Consider the following 21,695-nt stretch of genomic DNA (forward strand, 5'->3'; position numbering starts at 1 on the left):
GTCATGCAAACTATCTTACTGTGTCTCTGTAACTGCAATGAGATCATTGCTCTGTACCTGCACACAGATCTCTAATTCTTCCTATTACTCATCATGCTGCGTGCATTTGGGTATAGGCACTTGAGGCACTTCAGAGTGGTATTTGAGCATACTGATTTTCCAAGAGGAGTACAAGGGGACTCCTCATAGTCCTGTCTTGTAGGTACTTCCTTAGCTGCGTGCAATTGCTGGAGGCATCCTCACTTGAGGTATCCTATCTCATTTTGCTGACTGTATGTTCTCTGTAACTCTCTTCTTCCTACATCTTTCCTAGTTTAAAATCCTCCTTAGCAGGTTGGCCAGCCTGTTGGCAAAGATGCCTGTGCCCCATTTAGTGAGGTGGATCTCATCTCTCCCAGACTGTTGTCGATCTTCAAATATGGTCCCATGGTCATGGAAATCAAAACCCTGTTCTTGACACCAGTGCTGTAGCCAGTTTACTTGGAGTATTTGTCTACTCCTTCTCCCATCCTTCCTCTTCACTGGCAAGATTGAGGAGAAAAAGACCTGGCCCCCCACTCCCCTGATCACTGTCCCCAGAGCTCTGTAATCCCATTTGATACTTGCAAGTTGCCCTTGGTCATGTCATTAGTGCCCGTATGGAAAAGCAGCAGGGAGTAATAGTCAGACAGGTGGACAAGCCTCAGCAGTCTTTCCATGACATCTCGGATTTGAATCATTGGCACACGACAAACCTTTCTAGACAAGCAGTCAGGTCAGTGGATGGGTGCCTCTGTCTCTGCAGCAGGGAGTCACCCACAACAATCCTGTGTCACTTCTTTTGGGTGTTCCTGCGTGGCACAATGTCCGTTGACTCAATTGCTTCACTTGAAGCCATGCCCAGCTCCTTCTCACCCTGGAGGGCATTGAACCTGTTCATCAACTGCAGGTCTTCAGGAGGAGCAACAGCCTTTCTCCTCACATGAAAAGTGACCAGTTCCCAGCCTTCATCTTCTATGGAGCTATGACTTAGTGTTGCCATGGCACAAAGCCTGCATGCACCTCCACTGCTGTGGAGGGTTGAGACTCTTGAAGCTGTGGGGTCTCTGAGAATATCCTATCTATCTCATGCTTATCTTCTCAGATGCTAAGCAGTCTGCTTACTTCTTCCTGTAACTCCTTTACCTGGCAACATAAATTGTCAATAACAGCACACCTTCTACAGAAAAGCTGACTGTCAGCCCCAGCCTCCCACATAGGCCCTGGGCACTCCTTGCAGCCTGAGATGTACAGAACTGCATTGCTGTCAGAAGGTCTGGGCAGAAACGTCCGACATAGCAGATACAGCAACTTCAAAGGCTGCTGGAAAATGTGCTCTGTGGCATGTCATAACCATATTGAGGAAATATGCACTATTATGACTGGAGACAAAAGCATCTTCTTTGTGCCCTTCTGCGTGAACTGCTGCACAAACTGCTGTGTCTGTTAACTGCGCTTAGCTACTGAGTGGCGGAGAGGGTAAATGATTCAAATTTATGCTATCATTGTTTCAAATAATTGCAAAGCACACCCAGCCTGCACATAATGTGCTTTTTATTGCTCTAAATCCAGGGAAAAGAACATTTAGAAATATCCTCTGATAAGGAGAATCTAGCTACTTCATTATCTCAGGAAAAAAGCATGAAGTGCCAGAATTTGATACATCTGACTGACTTAAGGCAAATCCTTAATTATTTGGTACTGCCTCTCCAGATTTGGACTACATTCCCAAGGGCTTTTATCAGTCTGTCCATAACATTACTGCTTTCTGGATCCCACAGTTTTATAGAAAGGAAAAGCATTTAAATTTTGAGCATTACATTTTTTACTCTTTCAGATTTTTATGTAGCTACGCTGACAAATTAACACATTTCTCCTTGCTATGACTTTTTTTCCAAAGGTTAACAACCATATCTGCACTGAGATTAACCAGATTGATGTAGCCTAAATCCAAGTCCAAAGAAGATCCATCAGGAGCCCATTCTGGGTTGGAAAGAAGAAAGAGATTCAGTAGGAAACCAAGTCTAGTGGGGGCATGGGTTATTGAGACTGACCTCTGGAACAGCTTGTCCTTGTGCAAGTCTACCACATAAGTGGTAGTGGAGGCAGGGGGGAAACCAGTGCACCCCAATCCACCCCGTTAAACACAGTCTGTGCCAATTCCTGCATCAAAAAAACAAACATTGCAGAGTGTAGAAAGCAAGGCACATTTAGAGCTGTGCTATGTAGAGCCAGCTGGTCACATAGATGGGATAGATGCTTACAGTATCCACCTCTCTGGGATTATGAGGCTTTACTCATTTTTCAACTAAAGGAGGCAGCAGCATGCAATTGTTTGCTCTCAGAGGAGTTCATGCCATGCTGAAATAGCAGATGGAGGAGGACAATCAGGCACAGCCTTGGGACTCCTGCAGTAAAGTGGTCTGCAGCTGATCAGAATTATGAAGCACATGAACACAGTCACACACACAGTCGCGACTTTTGGGTGGCCAAGATGTTGAGACTGTCATACCTTTCTTAAAAGCAGAAGGAAAAAGCTATCTTTGCTCACACATGCCCTCCCCAGGCATGAAGATAATAGCATAGAAAGCAGCGAAGCATATATTGATCCAGAAAAGTATGGGGAAGAAAAAAAAAAATCAGGGCATACTTAGTATGGATGCCATCACAATCATTATGCTGTGCTAACTGCCAGATGACACAGGGCATTAGCTGTTACTTTACCGGATTTGTCCCACTGAACAGTCTGATATTACAGAAGCTTACAAGTTCATACTTCAGAAACTAAGTCCAACATCAATATTCCTGTATTGCAAAAACAAAGCAGTTCTCTTCCAACAAGGTAAAGCAGATGGAGCAAGGGATCATCAAGTATTTCAGCCTGTTAACCAAGGTTACAACCTTATTCCCTCTTTCAATATAGCATGGAGGAAAAAGCCAGCCTGATGTTACATAAACACTGATCTGAGAAAAGATTCAAAGAACATATATTTTGTTTCTCATTTCAGTCACAGAAATGGTCTTCACCATCCTTATTCTGAAGGAACTTAAAAATTGCACTCAGAAACTATGACTTCAGTATAAAAATAACAGTAGGAGTTGGAAAGCCCTTCCACTATAAGAAGTACATTCGTCACATTGTGGAAATAGAATTTAAAAAAAATTAATCATGTTAATATTTGAAAACTCCCAGCACATGAAAACCTTGCATTACACAGCCCTTAAAAATTAAATGATAGCCTTTTGGGGTGTGTATCTTCCTGCACTAATCATTTTCAAGTTGCTGGAAACCAACATTTATTCTAATCTACTAACTTAGATCCCTAAATATTCCTACTATATTTTCAAAACAGTAATGAATCTAACCAAATGAACACTAAGAAACAAATACATGACATTATTATTGTGATTTGAAGAATCTTTTTCTTGTAATAGGTACTGCACTTCCTCCTTTTTAACCCGCAGAATACAAATAACCACTTCATACCCAAAAAAAGGAGTCTCAAGAATTTAATCCTTAAAATTTACTCTAGCATTAGTTTCTGATTCACCTCCAAATATGAGCTGCCTCACAGCTGATAGTCCACCAAAAAACAAATTTTCCTGCATAAATTATCATAAATCTCATGGTAATTCTGATTAGATATAAAGAAATTTCTGTTTCACCATGAGGGTGGTCAAACTCTGTAACAGGAGCCTGGAAAGGCTATGGAATCTCCATCCTTAGAGATAACATTTGACTTGAAAAGGCCCTGATCAACCTGATCTTTCTGGCAGTGATTTGAGCAGAAGGTTGGACTAGAGACCTCCAGAGGCCCCCTGCAAACCTAAATTATTCTCTAGGTCTATCCATGCCAAATACTTCCTTTTCTTTAGGGTCTGTCTCCTGCATCAGCAGTGGTCAAATTCACCTTACCTCCAGAATCATCAGTGAAGTTTCCTTCTTATTCAGGCAATACAACAAGTACCAAAACATTGCTATACTGTTGACCATAAATAGCTAGCAAGGCACCGCCACCCAGCAGTTCTGAAGACCAACTAAAGACCAGCTGCACAGGAAAAGCCAAAGTGCTTAGTTACATAACCCACTTGTGCATTTGGCACTATCACGATCTTTGTTATACTCACAGTTGCAGACATCTAGCTAGACAATTGCTCTCACTATCATGTGGAAAGCTGCAGTTATTTTTCATACTTTGTATTATAGCTCTGATATACACTTTGCAAACATCCTCTTTGTCAACATCAGTATCAAGTTTATCAGCTTGGTGCCGATTTTGTATTTTGAGGGTAGTCAAACTCCTGTAGAAATATCCTAGAGGTAAAAGATCCTTCAGTTAAATAGTTATATTAAATATTAAATACATTAAATAGATAAATACTTAAATAGCTAAATTATTTGACAGGAATCAGCTATGATTTCAACAGCTGGGTTAGTCTTGCTATTATGCCTGCAATAAATAAATGAACTAATGGATATACTTAAAAACAAAGGACTGTTTTTACATCAAACAGTAAAATGTAAAATTGCCTGATGTTGCATGGCATCATTTCTTCTGTTCTTTCTCTGGACCACTAAAAACTTTAATATGACCAACTGCTATTAGACCCTACACAGGGCAAGGCAGAAAACTGAAGGACCAAGCATTCAATATAGGACCAAGAAAGCACATTTTAAATCCTCCTACATCCATCTCATGTCTTCCCCTCATCTCATGGTACCACAGTCACATAGAAAACATGGGGCTTCAAATTTCAGTTCAGTTAAACACCCACAAGACTGTTTCATATGGCAAAATGCAGTCATGGCAGAGAGGCTGGAGTTACTTAAAAGTGTCAAAATCTGCCTCCTTGCATTAGCACAGCTCCTGCCAAGGGTAATACCCTGTTTCCCAGCCTTCACAGACAGCTTGGTTACATCGACTGAACAAAAGGCTGCGGAAACATAAAAGTGTCTACAGAGGTAACAAACTGAACTGCAGGGAGTTAAGACACCAATTTAACAAAAACAACTCACATATGCAAGATATTAGGATTGACAAATGGGGGGAAAAAAACAAGCAAGAGCTCTTTTCTTCCATTTTTTTATTAGGAGAATTATTTATTAAACTCTTACCTGTCCAACCCCTGGCAGTAAATGGAAAACAGGCAACACAAAATTGCCTCACTATCTACTATAATAAGATCAGATGCTCAAAAATTACAATGCCTGCGACCAGGCTACATCTTGCACAACCACTCAATATGCAGAACATCCCTGCACTGCAGAATAAAATTAATCAGAGTCCTATGCAATAAGATTGGCTACACTGAGAAGAGGGTGTTTACTAAGAAAATGTCCTATTAAGTAGAGCTTGGGAACACTTCGGTTGCTGAGTGAGGCCAAGTGGAAGTACACAGGGCCTTCCAGCCTCACATCAGGCCAAATCTGCCCACAGAAACAGTGCTCAGCACCAGAACAGCCTGGCCAATCTAATGATTTAACCGCTCAGTTAGGCTACCCCAAGGACGATCCTAGCAAAGACATTTGAAAACTGCGGCTGCATGCGTGCTGCAGGTCCTGTAGAGCAGACCTTAAACTACCACAGGGACAATCAAAGCACGTGCTTCACGAGAGATGCTTTTGCACCATCCTAATCTCACAAGCCCTCCAAGTGTTTCTAGAAAGAGCCATCAAAAAGAGGGAAAGGAGAGGGAGAATGTAAATTACCTGTGCTGCACACACAGTGCCACATATTCCACTGCCATACATATGGGGGTCCTTCTGCTACTCTCCTTGTGTGAATACCTGGCTCTTGCACTGCAGCTGTATGCTGCAAAAATCTTAAGTCAGATTTTATATTAGGACGAGAGGGGAGCAGGAAACTCCTTAAGTCCCAGCTGAAGGTAGAAGTAAAAACATCACTGCACCACATCACTACCAGGACCAGTTGACCTATGCACAGAACTGCAATACCATGGACAACTGCAGCAACAAGACACATCCAGCCAGTCTCCAACATGTTGAATGTGACCAACTTCCTTGACACTGAAAGCAAAAAAGAGACTCAGGCTGCCCAACGTAGGAATTGCCATGAGCTCACATGGACTTGAAGGCAGCAGCAAAATGTTCCCAGGCTCCTGCCCAGTCCAGAGGGGAAGGAATTGTCTTAACTAAATCAGACTTACATGAACCCATGCCAGATCAGCTTAGCAAAGTCTGCTGTATCCACTATCCTTAGAGAGGTCTTCATGGCCACAGACCATCCAACTGCTCCTTCTTGGTCAACGTTTGCAGCATCCCACAAATCACCACTGTACTGCTGGGTCACTGGCTTGCTCAGTTGTGCCAAAATCACAAATAGAACATGCATTTCCATAAGAATATTCAACAGAGACCTCTCTTTATTACAAGTAATTTCATTTCCTCACAATCTCTGACCTGCAAACATGCATATGAATCATACACAATTCTGTCCACAGTCATAGGAATAAAACTGTACAGCTTCAGAAAACTACTGGACCAGACTGGACCTGTGGCTGGGGAGCCACAGGACAGATGATAGCTACACACCTTGCTTCTGCAACAGTTTTTAAAGGGATTCTCTGTGCACAGAGGTGCTGGGACTGGAGACCAAGCAAGAAAGCAAGCCATGCCAGTCACATCGCATGTATTCATGGAACATCTGTGGGTCACTCTAGGCAGCAGTGCTGCACAATGCAGATCAGTCAGAATGCATAAGTGGGTATTTCATCCACAGCTGCAAAGCCTTGGCTCTCCTAAAAATCCTCCATTGCAATCCTGGCATTTTAGAGATGTATTCAAAGCCAGCAATACAGATGGCTCATGGATTTGAACCCATGGGGATTTCACTCCAGCACCTGCATTGCAATGAAAACATGGACTCCGGCTTCTCAGCCCACTATGCTGTAAGCTCACACCTACACGCTCACATGCATATATACTCACACGCTTTCCTTTGTGAAAAGGAAATCCCTCAATCTCAAATCCACAATTACTGCAAGCTGCAAACACTTCAACAAATTCTAATTGTAGAAGCATTTCTTTCCTCAACCCCAAAAGACATGACACAAAGGGAACTTCCTGTATTCAAAGCATCTACTGTCAAAATCTCACGCAGACCCAGTTCAGCGTCTACAGCAGATACAGTACAGCATCTAAGGATTGTTTTCACAACTCTTTCTCTGCAGCAGCCCAATTACTGGATTTACTGACTTTCCACTGGATTTACTCATGGATACTGATTTACTGTTTCTGCAGTTATAGTTACTGTTGCAAAGCCAGACTGAAAGTGAGACAGCCCAAGCCAAGCACCTCAAAGCTGCAAAAATATTTTAACATCACTTTTACATTCTGATTAACCTCCAAGACTTCAGAGATGAGAAACAGAAATGCAAAGCTCCAGGGTGGGAAGAAAAAGACAAAGAAAGAGAACACAGGTCTCTCCCTGCCTGCATTCCAGAAAGAGAAAAGCATTGAAGATACAAAAAACCTGCCTTTGCTTCTAGAAATGATAGGATTCTTCCAAATGGTAGATGACACAAAACCACCTCTCCCCCCCACACACCATGATTTTGAAGAACAGGATTCTCACATCTTAAAGTCCTGGTTTGCAACAGTAATGAGTTTTAGAGTAAATTCTCATGCTGCATTAAATCAGCCCCATTATCATACATTGACTTTGTTCGCAGAGTGGGTTTGGGTCATGTGAACTAGACCTTTTCTGAGCAAACTGATCCAGGTGGTCTGTTCCAGGTGCACACCAAATAGCTTCCACATCCTAAAGCAGAGGAGACAATGCTGCTGCTGAAGTGGTTGGAGCCAGTTTGGCGTTGCTCATTACCAAACAGAAGTGGAAGGAGCTGTGGTGCCATCACCAGGGCTTGCTAAAAAACTCCTCAAAAGAAATCCATGAGATCTAGGCCTGTAATATAAACTGGGGCAGACAACAGGAGGAACAGAACACTTGTTTTTTTCCTAGATGCCACACGAAAAGTCACCCAAATAGCACAAAGTGGTCTTGTAGCTTATAAAAAGCTAGAAGGCTGTATGCATTCTCAAGAAAAAAAGACAAACCAGTGTGTAAAGAAATTCCTCTCTGGACATTCTGACGTTTTGCTTCCATGAAAACTGGCACAGAAGGAAAGCTGAAATAAGTGGCCAGGATATGATACTGGTTGCAGCAAGTGTAGCACACAGTGCTCTATGTAAGGTTCTGGCAATTCAATCAGCAATACAGAAAAGTCAACCCAGGAGGCAAGAGACACTCTACAGAGGCCAAAACCTTCTCAAGGAGCTTAAGCTTGTACTTGGCAAGCAAAACTAGACAGTTTAGCTAGAGAAACAGGTGTGAAAGCTCTTTTTTTCCATGACATCTAAGCTCGCCACCTCCTGTTCTCAAGGCCACAGGCTACTGGAAAACCCAAAAGCAGTGTTGATCAGAGGAAGTAGCGGATGCACACACAGGTACTCTGTGTCCTTCACTGCCTCATAGAGCTGCTCTGCATATCTTTCTATAGGGCAACAAGAAGCTGGACATGGTCATATCACATACGGGTTCCTAGATGGCTTTATTAACAGACATAGAGACTATGCATGAATTCACAAGGGCACATATGGACACACAACTTAATCCTAACTGAGAGAGATCACAGACTCACAGAATAGTTGAGGTTGGAAGAAACCTCTGGAGTTCACCTAATCGAACCTCCCTGCTCAAGCAGGATTAACTAGAGCAGGCTGCTCAAGCCTGGACATTGTCCTGTTGAATTTTGACTGTCTCCAAGGATGAAGACTCTACAATCTCTCTGGGCAATCTGTTCCAGTGTATGACCATCCTCACAGTAAAAAAGCTTTTACTTTTGTTTAAGTAGTTTCTTGTAATTCAATTTGCCTATTGTCTTGTCACTGGATACCACTAATAGTCTAACTCTATCTTCTTTACTCTCTCCCATCAGGCATTTATAAACCTTGGTAAGTCCCCTGCAAAATTTTTTCTTCTCCAAGCTGAACAATCCTCCCTCTCTCAGCCTTATCTCACATAACAGATGCTCCAACCCCTTAACCATCTTTGTGGACTGACTCCAGTATATTCGTATCTCTTGTACTGGGGAGCCGAGAACTGAACAACAGCGCTCTGGATGAGGTCTCATTAGTGCTGAGTATAGGGGAAGGATCAACTCCTCAACCCACTGGCAATGCTCTTCTTAATGCAGTCCAATGCTGGCCTTTTTTGCTGCAAGGCACACTGCTGGCTGATGTTTAACTTGTCCACCACGTCCTCCAGGTCCTTCTCTGCAAAGCTGCCCTAAAAACAGATGACCCCCAGCATGTACTGATGGACACAGTTATTCCTTTCCAGGTACAGGATTTTGTACTTCTCTTTGTTGAACTTCATGAGATTCCTACTAATCCATTTCTCCAGCTGCATACCAGTCTGGCCCATTTCTCCAATCAGCACACCAGTCTGGTCTATCAACCAATCCTCCCAGTTTTCTATCATCTGCAAGATGAGTTGGGCTTTTCACAAACTGAATTCAGAAGACCTAGCCTGACTGCAAAGTAGACAAAAGCCTAACTGAGGTTAAAATTATATGCTAATAGTATAATCACACGCATTATCTCATATAAAAATATTTTTAAGGGGGAAAAGAGGAGAGACAGACAGAAGTGGAGGAAAGGCAGACAGATGGGCAGGCAGAGGGGAACAGAGAGGAAGAGACAGACAGACATGGGGACAAGAAGGGGAGAGAAAAATTTTGCTGAGAACCTTTTGTCTAAATCTATGATAACAGGACAACCGGGAGCTCCAGCAGCAGAAGCAGCCTTCACTTACTTCAGCAAGAAATTCTGTAACCTAACTTCTCAGTCACATTTCTCCAAAAGCCTAGAAGGGTATCACTGGTAGGATTTCCCAGCCCTCAGACAGGATAAAGATTTAGAAGGTGGATTAGAAGGTGACATACATTCCTCACAAGTAACAATTCAAGTCAGAAAGAACTTTGCCTTTGGCAAAGGCGCCAAGTTCTAAGCAGACAAAGTGAGGGCACCGTACAGCTAGAAAAATCAAGTAACAGCAGAATATGATGAATGCACAGGGCAGTTGAGAGATACTAAGTGGCAGTATGGGCACTCACATGCCAAGCACAAATACACAAGGTATTGGAAAGTATATGGAGACTCTCTAGGACAGTCTTACTTCGATTAGTACCCCAGCTGTGCTGTGTGGAGTGCATATGCAGAAGCAACATTGTCGGGGACCTGCAAAATTACGTTCCTTATGTAGCTTTTGCCATTGCTTTGGTGGCAGGTAGTATCTCAGAAAGTTTGACTGCTGGTAATGATCTGCAGTCCAAACAGACTGGGAGCTGAAAGAGTGGGTTGCACCTGAATTATGTCCTGAAGCAGGTTTGCAGCCTGGGCTCATGGCCAGCCTGCTCTATCCCAAACTCTGTGAAGCTCTAGTAACTTGCAAAATTACGATCACAAGCTCTGAAAGAAAGCAGCAGCTGTTTAGTCCTTAAATGTGTGTGTAATACTTAAATAAAATCCAACAAGGGTGTACTATTTAAGAAGCATTTCAATGCTCAATCCCACCAGAAAAGCAGAGAAATTATACACAACACTGCTCTTTTCTTTTCCACCTGCAAAAAGCATGAACTGTTCCCTGTTATCTATGGTAATACTACTGACTGATTCCTAAATACTGTTTGGATTAGGTCAGTGTGTTCCTGCCTAAAATGTTTCTCACACCTCTCTGTCAGCTTGCGGTGAAAAAATATACAGTATATGAATCCAAACTCACTCAACCTTATTTCTTATTTTTATCTTTATCACTTATTTCTGTAAAGCATTCAGGAATTAACCTTGCACAGAAAAAAAGCTGTATTCTTCACAAAGCAACTTGATCTTTACAAATATGGCTAAAACAATTCATGATTCCTGAATGTAGAATAGCTGATGCATAGTCCATTCTGCATTTTAGGTCTTTTCTGTCCTGTAGGATTTGCTAACTGCTTTGCAGACAGACTTTCTAGAAGCTAGTTATGAGGATCATTCTGTGTATAGCTTTGCCTTTTTTCAAATGATTGGTATTCTCAGCTTTTACAGAAATAGCCACTGATGACAAAACACAAATAGTAGTCAACTCCCTGCTAGTTCTGATTTGATGACTTCAGGTCATACTTTTCAGGCATTCCCTGCCGTAGATGTAACATACTTTCATGCTAGCTAGTGTTAATGTTTCCTCTTCGTATTCTAAAAATCTGCCATTCTACACAGTCATACTCCTCATTTTAACTTCATAGTAGCTCCAAGTGTACAAGCAAAAGCAAAAATCTAGATCTCAGCTTTGCAGGTCCTCATTATATTGCTTCAGACTTCAGTCACCAGCTCTACTCTTCTCTGGGAGCCTCTATGAACCCAGGTCTCTCTCAGATCAACAGCAACCTTTCTCCTGACTATATAGGTTGACTTCTCCTTTGCTTGGACTCTCTTTACCATTCTAACTACAATTATTACAGCACAGTGTATCCAAAAAAGGCATCATCACTCCTCCTCTTAGATGAAGAGCTTTGGAAAACTATCTGAACTTAGAAAATAATTTCCTGGCTTTTCCCTAGAATCATTCTATTGCAGACAGTAAGCAGACCCAACGTCCCAAGACCTGAAACTATATCACCCTTTAATTCAATCACCTCTGGAGATGTCAAGCAAGGGCAAGGTAGAGGTATGGACACAGGGTCGCAACACCATCTCTGAAGCATGAGCCCTGGTGATAAGGATACTACCCACTGCCTCAGGAGGTGTTTCCCCAGCTACAGTGGGATCCCACAAAAGGGAACATCCCTTTAAAAGCATATTATACTAGAACATGAAAACTGCACCTGTCCAGAGCTGCCTGTGCTTTCACAAGGGAATCAGTGCACAACGCACTTTAGTAAACCACAGTTCTCAGTTCCTCAATGGCAGATTTGGAAATTCCTTGTTTCCATCCTCTCTAGTCATCATTTTTTAGCAGAAGTTCCATCATCGCTGCTTCAGCCAGGAAGGCCAGCTACAAACACTGTCCCCTTGCATCCTTTGGTGTTAACTGCAAGAACCTCTGAGATACCAGCTGACTCCTTTCACTCTATTCTACTAATTCACTCCTGAGGACTGTGAATTTAAAAACTTTAAGATCATCACAAAAAGCTTCAACTTTAACATTATTTATAGTTTCATCTAAGCAAATAGAAAACAGCACCTTTGTATAAGGCAACTCCTCCTTCAATGTAGTTTCTTCAGTGAAAGTAAAGAAGGGATCAGCATTAAAGGAAGGCTTTACTGCTTCCCAGGCAGCTTACTTAAAAGCTTTGCCAGAGAAAAAACAGTCTATAGAAACTGATGGTACCTAAGCCAACTTTCACTTCTAGACTGATACGTAGCTATTTTAAGTAAAATTAAGGATAGCTATTCAATTCAAATTAACATCATTCAATACCACTACTCCCAAACCTGAAAGACCTAGAATCACTTCACACCTCAAGATAGGTACATGAGAAAAGAGCTAACTGCCATTTCCCCTGTCCTTCATGTTATCTACTTTTTCTGCTTGTCTTCATTCCCTATTCAACTATTTTATGTGGAGACTCTTTGATGCTTATAGTGCTTTAGTCACAACCCCTGTCCTAGTCCTTTGGGAGGCAATAAACTAACCTTATTTCTTAGTCAGACATCTCCTACTCAATCCCTTATTATCTCACAAATATCACCAGTCTGTTCAGTCTTTCAGCTTAAGTCTCCTTGTTTTTCTTATAGCCTGGCAGACAAAGCTATTCCCCATAGTAGGAGGGAGCAGGATGCTTTGCAGAACGTATTAACATTCTGAGCTGAGCCATTTAACATTAGTATCACATGTAGATGGAAGCTGAAGACAACCCTCCCATCACCACCAAAAAAGCGCTCCCCCAACATTCATACCTCTGGATTCTAATTGCTAACATGCACAGTGACCTTTACCATTTCAAGGTCCTCAAAGAAGAGCTCTGGTTATTAGCTTTTTTCTGTCTTACCTTGCAGCTTTTTCAGGACAGCCACTTCCATCTTGAGAACTTGCTTGGGCTGCTGGGCTGATTCCACCTTCAAGGCCACATTCTCACGGGTCAGCAGATCCATTGCCTCATAAATCTCTCCAAAGCCACCGCCACCAATCTTCTTCAACTAGAATGGTACAAGGAGGTTTGGTACAACGCACAAGAGAGATGCCATCAAGTTAGTCCTCACAGAGCCAGGCACTAGCTTCGTTGCTGCACAGGAAGGAACACACTCAGCTCTCAAATCTCTTCTGTGCTGTGTCTGAATCCCTTCACTGCACAAGTTAGACAAAAGTGTAGCTACCCGCTTGATGGTACTATGTATAAACTCTTTCCTGTACCACAAAGAACAAGCCCAACAAGTGACAACATGATAAATGTAAAAGTAAATGACAATGCCTATTACACCAGTGAAGCTGACGAAATTCAAGAAAAGACCTTTCAAGGAGATAGTAAAAAAGAAGACAGATACAAACTGTAATCCCCCACCCTCCAATCTCTGCAGCAGAACACAACCAAGGTAACTGGGAATAACGCCCACAAAAAGTAAGTTCACTGAAGTTTAAATTTCATTCACAGGATGTTAAATGCAGAACAAAATATCCACTGGAATATTTTACAAGATGCTTGACCTGCTTTACTAGTGAGGCTAGTTCAACGTCACATTTCAGAGAGCTGCCAACTACACTTGTGTAAAAGCCACAAGTACAGCTCTACTCTCTCATAGAAGAGAAAGAAAGAAAAAAACCCACCAAATGAAGCTTTTTGTGCCTCTGAACAAAATTATGGCTGTATCGGGATAGGAGGTTCTCACTACTTGGAAACAGAAGCAATTGCAATTGACATAAACTCAAAGCTAAAGATATCTGTGTTTCAACATTTTTAAGATGCACCTATTAGAAATATCATCTGCCTGTAACTAGAGTAGTCACCCACTCAGAGCAAGCTGAGATCCTCTGCCTTTCCTGGAAGGTGAATCCTTGATCTCCGTCAGCTGGGACTTGACAGCATATATACATATAAACATGTACATATAGACAGATACAATTTTCATTTCTCAGTGACATCCAGAGGTCCTCAGCAGCCACATCCTTTTCTTTAGTACAGAAGAGGTTAGTTAACTTGCAACTAAAGGCCTTGGCTGAGGTTGGGAGCGTACCATATAGGCATTTTCTCATTGCTTGGGTACTCTCTGTCTGTGTCTGTAAGGTGAACTCATCACAGCCTTTTATTTGACACAAAGGAGAGATGGGTATATATCATTCAAGAGAAAAAAAATTAATAAAGAAATTGTTAAATGCAGGGTCAAGAAAGAGAACAGAAAATTTTAATGAAAATCATCTAAGTGGTAACCATGAGTCACCACCCCATGTTATGCCTCACTGTTCAGAGAATTACTTTCTTCTCATCCTGTTCTCATCTCACCAGTAGCAAGAGGAAGACTGGGGAAAATGTGGGCACACTACTGAATGGAGCAGAGGCCCTGGTGACGAACGATACAGAGAAGGTAGTTACTGAATGCTTTCTTTGACTTCAGCAAGGCTTTTGACACTGTCCCCAATAGCATCCTCCTACATAAGCTCAGGAAGTGTGGCTTAGGTGAGTGGACTGTGAGGTGGTTTGAGAACTGTCTGAAAGGCAGAGCTCAGAGGGTTGTCATCAGTGGCGTGGAGTCTAGTTGGAGGCCTGTGGCTAGTGGAGTTCCCCAGGGCTCAAGACTGGGGACTGGGTCCCGTCCTGTTCAACTTCTTCATCAATGACCTGGATGAGGGGACAGAGTGCCTCCTCTGCAAGTTTGCTGACGATACCAAGCTGGGAGGAGTGGCTGAGACACGAGGGCTGTGCTGCCATTCAGAGAGACCTGGGGAGGCTGGAGAGTTGGGCAGAGAGGAACCTCCTGAGCTCCAACAAGGGCAAGTGCCGGGTCCTGCATCTAGGGAAAAATAACCCTAGGCACCAGTACAAGCTGGGGGCTGACCTTGTGAAGAGCAGCTCTGCAGAGAAAGACCTGGGAGTGCTGGTGGCTGACAAGTTGACCATAAGCCAGCAATGTGCCCTGTGGCCAGGAAGGCCAATGGTATCCTGGGGTGCATTAGGAAGAGTGTTGCCAGCAGGTGAAGGGAGGTGATCCTGCCCCTCTACTGACCCCTGCGGAGGCCTCCTCTCGAGTACTGTGTCCAGTTCTGGGCTCCCCAGTACAAGAGAGACATGGAGCTACTGGAGAGAGGGCAGCGTAGGGCTACAAAGATGATCAGACGGCTGGAGCACCTGCCCTCTGAGGAATGGCTGCGAGAGCTGGGCCTCTTTAGCCTGGGGAAGAGAAGACTGAGGGGGGATCTTATCAATGTGTATAAGTACCTGAAGGGAGGATGTCAAGGGGATGGGGACAAACTCTTTTCAGTTGTCCCATGTGACAGGACAAGAGGCAATGGGCAAAAACTGAAGCACAGAAAGTTCTGCCTGAACATGAGAGTGATGGAGCACTGGAAGAGGTTGCCCAGAGAGGTTGTGGAGTCTCCTTCTCTGGAGATATTCAAAGCCTGCCTGGATGCAATCGTGTCTGCCGTGCTCTGGGTGACCCCGCTTGAGCAGGGAGGTTGGACTAGATGATTTCCAGAGGTCCTGTCCAATCTTAACGATTCTGTGTGATTCTGCGTGTGCCTCATTTTCCATCTGTCCATAACCTGCTAAGATTGAGATACAGACCTACATCACCATCAGGAGTCATCCTACTAAATACAAGCTGGGGATCCAGATTTCTATTACAGTCCATAGAGTCAGGTGAATATCTCCATCTAATCAAGTACAGGTATCTATTTCCACTCACATGTAGGCAACTAAAATTAATCTGCCTCTCAGATGTGCTTTCAGTCCTTTCTGTCCTTTCAGTATCTCACCAGTAGCCACACCACCACACAACTCATTGCAGTTCTTCTCCCGCTTTCTCCTAGATGGCCACATCAGTCCCTTGGAGCACAGAATTACCAAAAAAGTCACTCGATTTCTTTGTGTGGGGCTCTGGGAACTCTGCAAACTGAACTGTCCTTCAGGACTTCCAGCTGGCAGTGTGAAAAAACAACCATGTCCTGATGAGGGAAGCCACTATCTGAAGCCCCTCCAGATATATCGTCAGTTATGCAAGATACGGCCAGCTTCCTTTGAAGCCTCTAGTTTGCACAAATATCCTGGAAATAATTTGGTTCTTGCAGCACAAGATTCCAGAGCTTAGATCCCCCAAGGAAAAAAATGCTACTCTAGAAGACAAAATGTAACTCCAACAGGAAAATGGAAATTGCACTGTTCCACTCAGAGATGGTTCAAAAAAACAAAGCCAATCCCCACCAAAATAACCCTCTGTTACAAATTAAATCTTTTACTCAGCAAGTGTAAAAGACACAGCTGCTCTAAACATACAGTCTGCCATCCAAGGCATTCCCATGCCTGGTAGCAAGGTCTGGAACCAGAACATGTGCCGTGAATCCAGAGTGAAGGACCAAACTGAGAGCCAATGACCTACAAGTGAATCAGCCAGAATCAAAGCTATTGTTGTCAGGCTTCAAATGCTGGCAATATCAAAGAGCAAATACTGGGACTGGCTATAGGAACGCTTATATAGTGAAGTCTGCAACTCCTGCAGCCCAACTCAATGGGCTAGTTCATCCACAAATGGCTACTAGACCTCATCTAACTTCACAGAAGCTAAGGAAGAGTGGACCTACTTACACTAGACTCTCATTGTCCACTCCACTCAAGGAACAACTAATATAAAACACGCATGAACTGAGAAGCCTAACAAGAAGTAGTAAACTAGTCAAACTCTAGTTAATTGAAGACCTGGCAAGCACACTCAGAGCAGTTCTGCACAGAGTAAAGAGAGACCACAACAGGCCCCAAGACTGACAAAGTACCTCCCTTGTCCCAGGTGTCCTCTTGGAACCATAAATGCCCTTTGCAATCAAGACAAGGCTAAGAAAGAGTCCACAAGACTTTGTGGGACTTCTAGTAAGGTGTCTAATATAAACAAGACAGGGACAAGTGTAATTAGAACTTTAGTTCAAGAACTTCAGTCATTTGGAAGGAACGAGAACCTGCTCCTGACACACTATTTACCTGAGGGCAAAAGCCACCACTTGTATTTAAGTGCAGTGCAGGAGCTGCCAACTTTGTCTCGCTAACAAATCCAAACCCCCAATACAGAGAGATCAGGAGAGATAGAGAGTGCTATCCATTCAGCATTAGTAGCTATATATAGTTCAATGCAAGTACAACTTATGTCTGACTTCATTCTCTCCCCTGAATAAAGAAGTCCACATCATTCAGAGTAGATATATATGAAGTCATCCCTGGGGACTCTCAAAAAGTGGCATGGTTCCAACACCATCCAAATTTCATCTGGTCAAACCATCAAAAACATTTGCAAGAATGAGGCTCAAAAGACTATTCCTTCAGGTCTGAGAACTTTGATAAAAAGCATTAACACTCCCAGTCCATGCCATTCTAAAAAAATAAAACAAAACAAAAAACCCCCCCTCACTGCTGTCAGTCAGCCAGACTTCACACACTCAGGGAGCAACAGAAAACTGAACTGTCACCAGGCTAAATGCAGATAACTAACATCTTCATTTGTTAAAACTCTGTCAGTCAGCATATGGAAGGACACGAAGAAAGGAGCCTAAGGAATACATTAAACTGATCTAAAATTAGAAATCGCCTCTACGCTGGAAGCATGCCAGGCCTAAGAACCACAAGGTTGTCAAGGATGCCCAGCCCAGCCAGAGACAGTTACAATGGGAGAACAAATTACACAAAAAGCCCTTTGGCAGCCTAGCCCCAGCTTCATCTAAATATGCCAAACACCTGCTTGAGCAGGACCTGTAAATGGCAGCAAAGCTCAGCCTGTCCCACTTGCATGCTGTGGGTTAGATTCAAAAAGGTCTATGACAAAGTAAAAAGTGACAGATGCTCTGCTAATACCGATACCACAATTCTGTGCTCGCTTGTAGGAGCGAGTGATAGTTGAAAGGAGCAGTGCTCCTTAACTATCCGCTTTCTTTGGCCAGCAGAAGTATTTTAATAACACTGCCAGATTCTTTCAACCCTGCTCAGTTCCCAGTTTTGACTGCTTCATGGCTGCACCAACATTGATACTAACACAGCAAGGGGGCAGCCCAGAAAGCCTGCCCAAAGGGTGGGCATTTTTCAGGGCACAGAAGTGACCTTGCAGTAATGGCTCTCAACACACAATTCAGCTAGCATAAAGCTAAATGTTATAAGCACAATTGGGAATCAGAATCCCTCCTCACTATTTACGCCCTTGTAATTTCTCAGGGCCTCTGGGGGTGGGGGTAGCAGTAATATTTGAGGACCTCACTGCAGTAGTGAAGACTGCTGTGAACCAACATTAGAAAATGTAAAAGGCTATTTTTCCAGTTAAGAGTCGGTTAGTGCTAGCAAAATAGCTACACATCTCTGTACTTCCGATGGGGGGAGGGTTAATGGGTAGAGCTTCTAGCAGCTTAACACTTTCTATGTTAAAAGTATTACTCCCATCATTTAATAGAGAAGCTTTAGCACTCCTGCCTGTGGAGGAGAAACTTCAAGCTTGATGAACAGTATGAACAGGTACAGGCCAAATCTAACTAGGATACAAAGGGATGGGGAAGAATGTGAGAAGCTGCACAGTGGCACAGTTACAAGCACGTGCACTATAGCAATTAACACTAATACAGATTAACACTCTCTCCCTCCTTTCCGGGTCTCTTTGCCAGGGTGGCTGGTAGTATCTGAATCCATGCATCTGAAGCCATGGCTTGACAGCAGGAATCTGTCCAACTTCAGCTTCGTAAGGAACATGTACCAATCTGACCAAATTGTAGGTGTGAGAAAAATCTTAGTTTGTGCCCAGGGAGAACCAGCTAAAAGTTGGAAGCAGGATTTTAGAAGTCCATTAGCACAAAGGATATTTCAAGTCCTGTATGTCAGTTAAACTGCACACATATTATCCTCCCAAGTATATGTGGTCTAGCCCTGCAGAGGAGCGCAGCAAGACTTCCCTGAAATTGCTCCAGACAGCTTCCAGGAGGTCTCAGTTTGGTGTCCAATTGCAGAGAAAATAGAGATTCTCCATCTGCTCTCAGGAAGCATGGAGAAAGAGGAGCAATTTGAATTCTTAAATATAAATAGGCTGGAAATAAAAAATATTTAAAGAAAGGATAAGCCAGGCAGAAAAGTGAAGGCTACGGAGAAAGCAGGAGCAAAATACTATGACAAAGAGAGGCAAGCAATGGGGGAGGAACAAGAACAGAGCAAAGTGGACTGCCCAGAAACATCAAAGAGATAAAGGCACATGGTAAGTCAAGGGAAAGGATGATACACCGTCTGAAGTGGGCTATTGAAAATAATCCTACCCACAACCTGGAATTGAAGTGTTTAAAGTTCTGAATCTCTTTAGTCCTCTGCTGTTCACAGCCCACTGCAAAACTCATAGGGCAGCGGTACCACAGCTAGCCAGCAGAGAGACATGACCTACCGCTACTACTACAAATCACTGGCAGTTCAATTAGAAGAGGTCTGTGCTGCAAGTTTAATGATTCAGGCACTGCTAGTAATCCAAATTAAAGAAAGACAAAATGGCACAGCGATATCCAAATCAAAGACAAAATGGCACAGACATTTTTTTTTAATTCTTTAAAAGCTAAGCCAAAAATCAGAAAACACTAATGCTTAGAAAAGCTTATACAAAACTTACACCATAAACTTAATGTGATCCTATTATACATTATATTCTGGTGGCTTTAACTGAAGTGGCAGTATAATGCCATTTTCCTCCCTTCCTAGAGAACCTCACTTAATGAATAAATAGGAAACCTTATACATAAGGGGAACCACATCTTTTGAACAAATCTGGTGGCAATGAAACACATGTCTAGAGGATCAGATTCTCCCCATGTCTCTACCACAGTGTTCCTACATGATTTTGGTCAAGCAGTTGAACCCTAGCTGCTCGCAAGCAGTCACTAATCTCATGCTCCTCATCTGCTACATGCCCGACCCAAAAGGGTCAGGTCCAAACTATGGAAGTGCTAAGCATGCTAGACACACAGGCAGTCTAGTGGAGTTCTGCTTTGGTCATAAATATTAAATCCAAAAAATAATATAAAATAAAATATCTAACTAATTTGAGACCCTACCTGTAAAAGAAATTTGATCATTCTCTCTTACATTACCTGGTAAAAGTATCAGTTAAAAAATCATTAGTATTTCTGACATAGATACTACAGCAATGAATAACACAAAAAATGATTTTAAATGGCAAACTCATGCTATGAATTTAAATGGATTGTGAGACCTTCAGCCACACAATGAATACATAAAGGACGAAATGGTTACTAATTGAAGGATCCTATCCAGCTTGCATACTGAATGAGGCAGTTGTCCCATAAAGAACTAAAACTCTTAACATATAGTGATATAATTTTAAAATTATAAATGTAAATGTAAATTTTATCATAATAAATTTACATAGAAGTTGTATCAACAACCTAAATTACAGAATTTCTAACTTTTGGAGTGACTAATGTTACAACCTTGAACATTTGCTTTAAACTTATTTTAATATAACTTATTTAAAGGCATACCTCTAATACTCTTTGCAGTAGCAGCTTTAAATTCAAGTTTCTTACTAAAAGATGACTCAGTCAGCTGCAACCGTTTAATCCTACCTAAAAAGCCCTGGCTGGTTGAGTCTTCTAAAAATACCACACCGTCTAAAAAACACTAAAGCAATATTGACTATCTTCTTGCACTATCTGACTAGTATGTTAAACCAGATCTCTCCACAGCTGTTTGCTGGAGCCCAGGGTTAAACAGACAAGTTTCTGTATTACTACAGGAGCAGGAAATCTGTTTAGAGCACCAAAGGAAGCACAAAGCTAGAGCTACTCACCACTTTCCATCGATCTTTGACCACATAATTGGCCGGCAGGATGTCGACCTGTTCCCCTCCTCCACTCATGTTTGGTTCGTCCTTGATGACTGCTGCTAGGCACTGCATTTGCCACCCAGAGAGTATTTTAGTAGCTCCCAATTTAAATGAGCCATTTATCTGTGGAAAAACGGGGAGAGAGGAAGGAATCACAAAATTAGTGCAGGTGATGAAAGAAGCGCACACTACATCTTCACAGGTCTTGCTCATGACTTAATCAGAAACAGTCTCTTAGGAAAGAAGGCAAACTCACCTCGCAAACCCCTGAGCTCACTCCATGCACAGACTTGGCAAACACAACCATGCTTCAAGTCAGCAGCAAAAACTGAAAGGGTGACAAATTACTGGCTATACCATGCAGGAGTCCAGTGCTCTTGGGACTCACAGCCAACATGTCAAAGAGAATCTAACGCCAAATTATGCTGCAAGAGCTGTAATTGCACCAGGCAAAAAGGTCTTGCTTTAACAGAGCAGCTGCTGCATTGGCAGTTTTTATGGTTTTCACTGGATGACATCCAACACAAATCAGACAGGTTTGCCCGGTACTGCATTCAATAAGCCTAAAAGCATCTGGATAGAGTAGAACGGCCTTCGGAGAGTCAGTTACTACCACTGTAAG

At 42.6% G+C, this 21,695-nt stretch overlaps 1 protein-coding gene across 1 annotated transcript in view; it reads right to left on the minus strand.

The window, feature by feature from the left end:
- The window catches only part of TTBK1 (tau tubulin kinase 1), a 105,781-nt gene extending 84,591 nt beyond the window's left edge, over positions 1–21,190 (minus strand). Inside the window, exons 1-2 of the mRNA XM_062571312.1 lie at positions 21,038–21,190; positions 13,072–13,219 (exon numbers count right to left, since the gene is read on the minus strand). Coding sequence (XP_062427296.1) covers positions 13,072–13,219; positions 21,038–21,145 — 256 coding nt within the window. The 5' untranslated portion in view covers positions 21,146–21,190. The remainder of the gene's footprint in view (positions 1–13,071; positions 13,220–21,037) is intronic.
- Between the last annotated feature and the right edge of the window lie 505 nt (positions 21,191–21,695).

The sequence above is a fragment of the Rhea pennata genome, chromosome 3 (assembly GCF_028389875.1).
Source record: "Rhea pennata isolate bPtePen1 chromosome 3, bPtePen1.pri, whole genome shotgun sequence".
Lineage (NCBI taxonomy): Eukaryota > Metazoa > Chordata > Aves > Rheiformes > Rheidae > Rhea > Rhea pennata.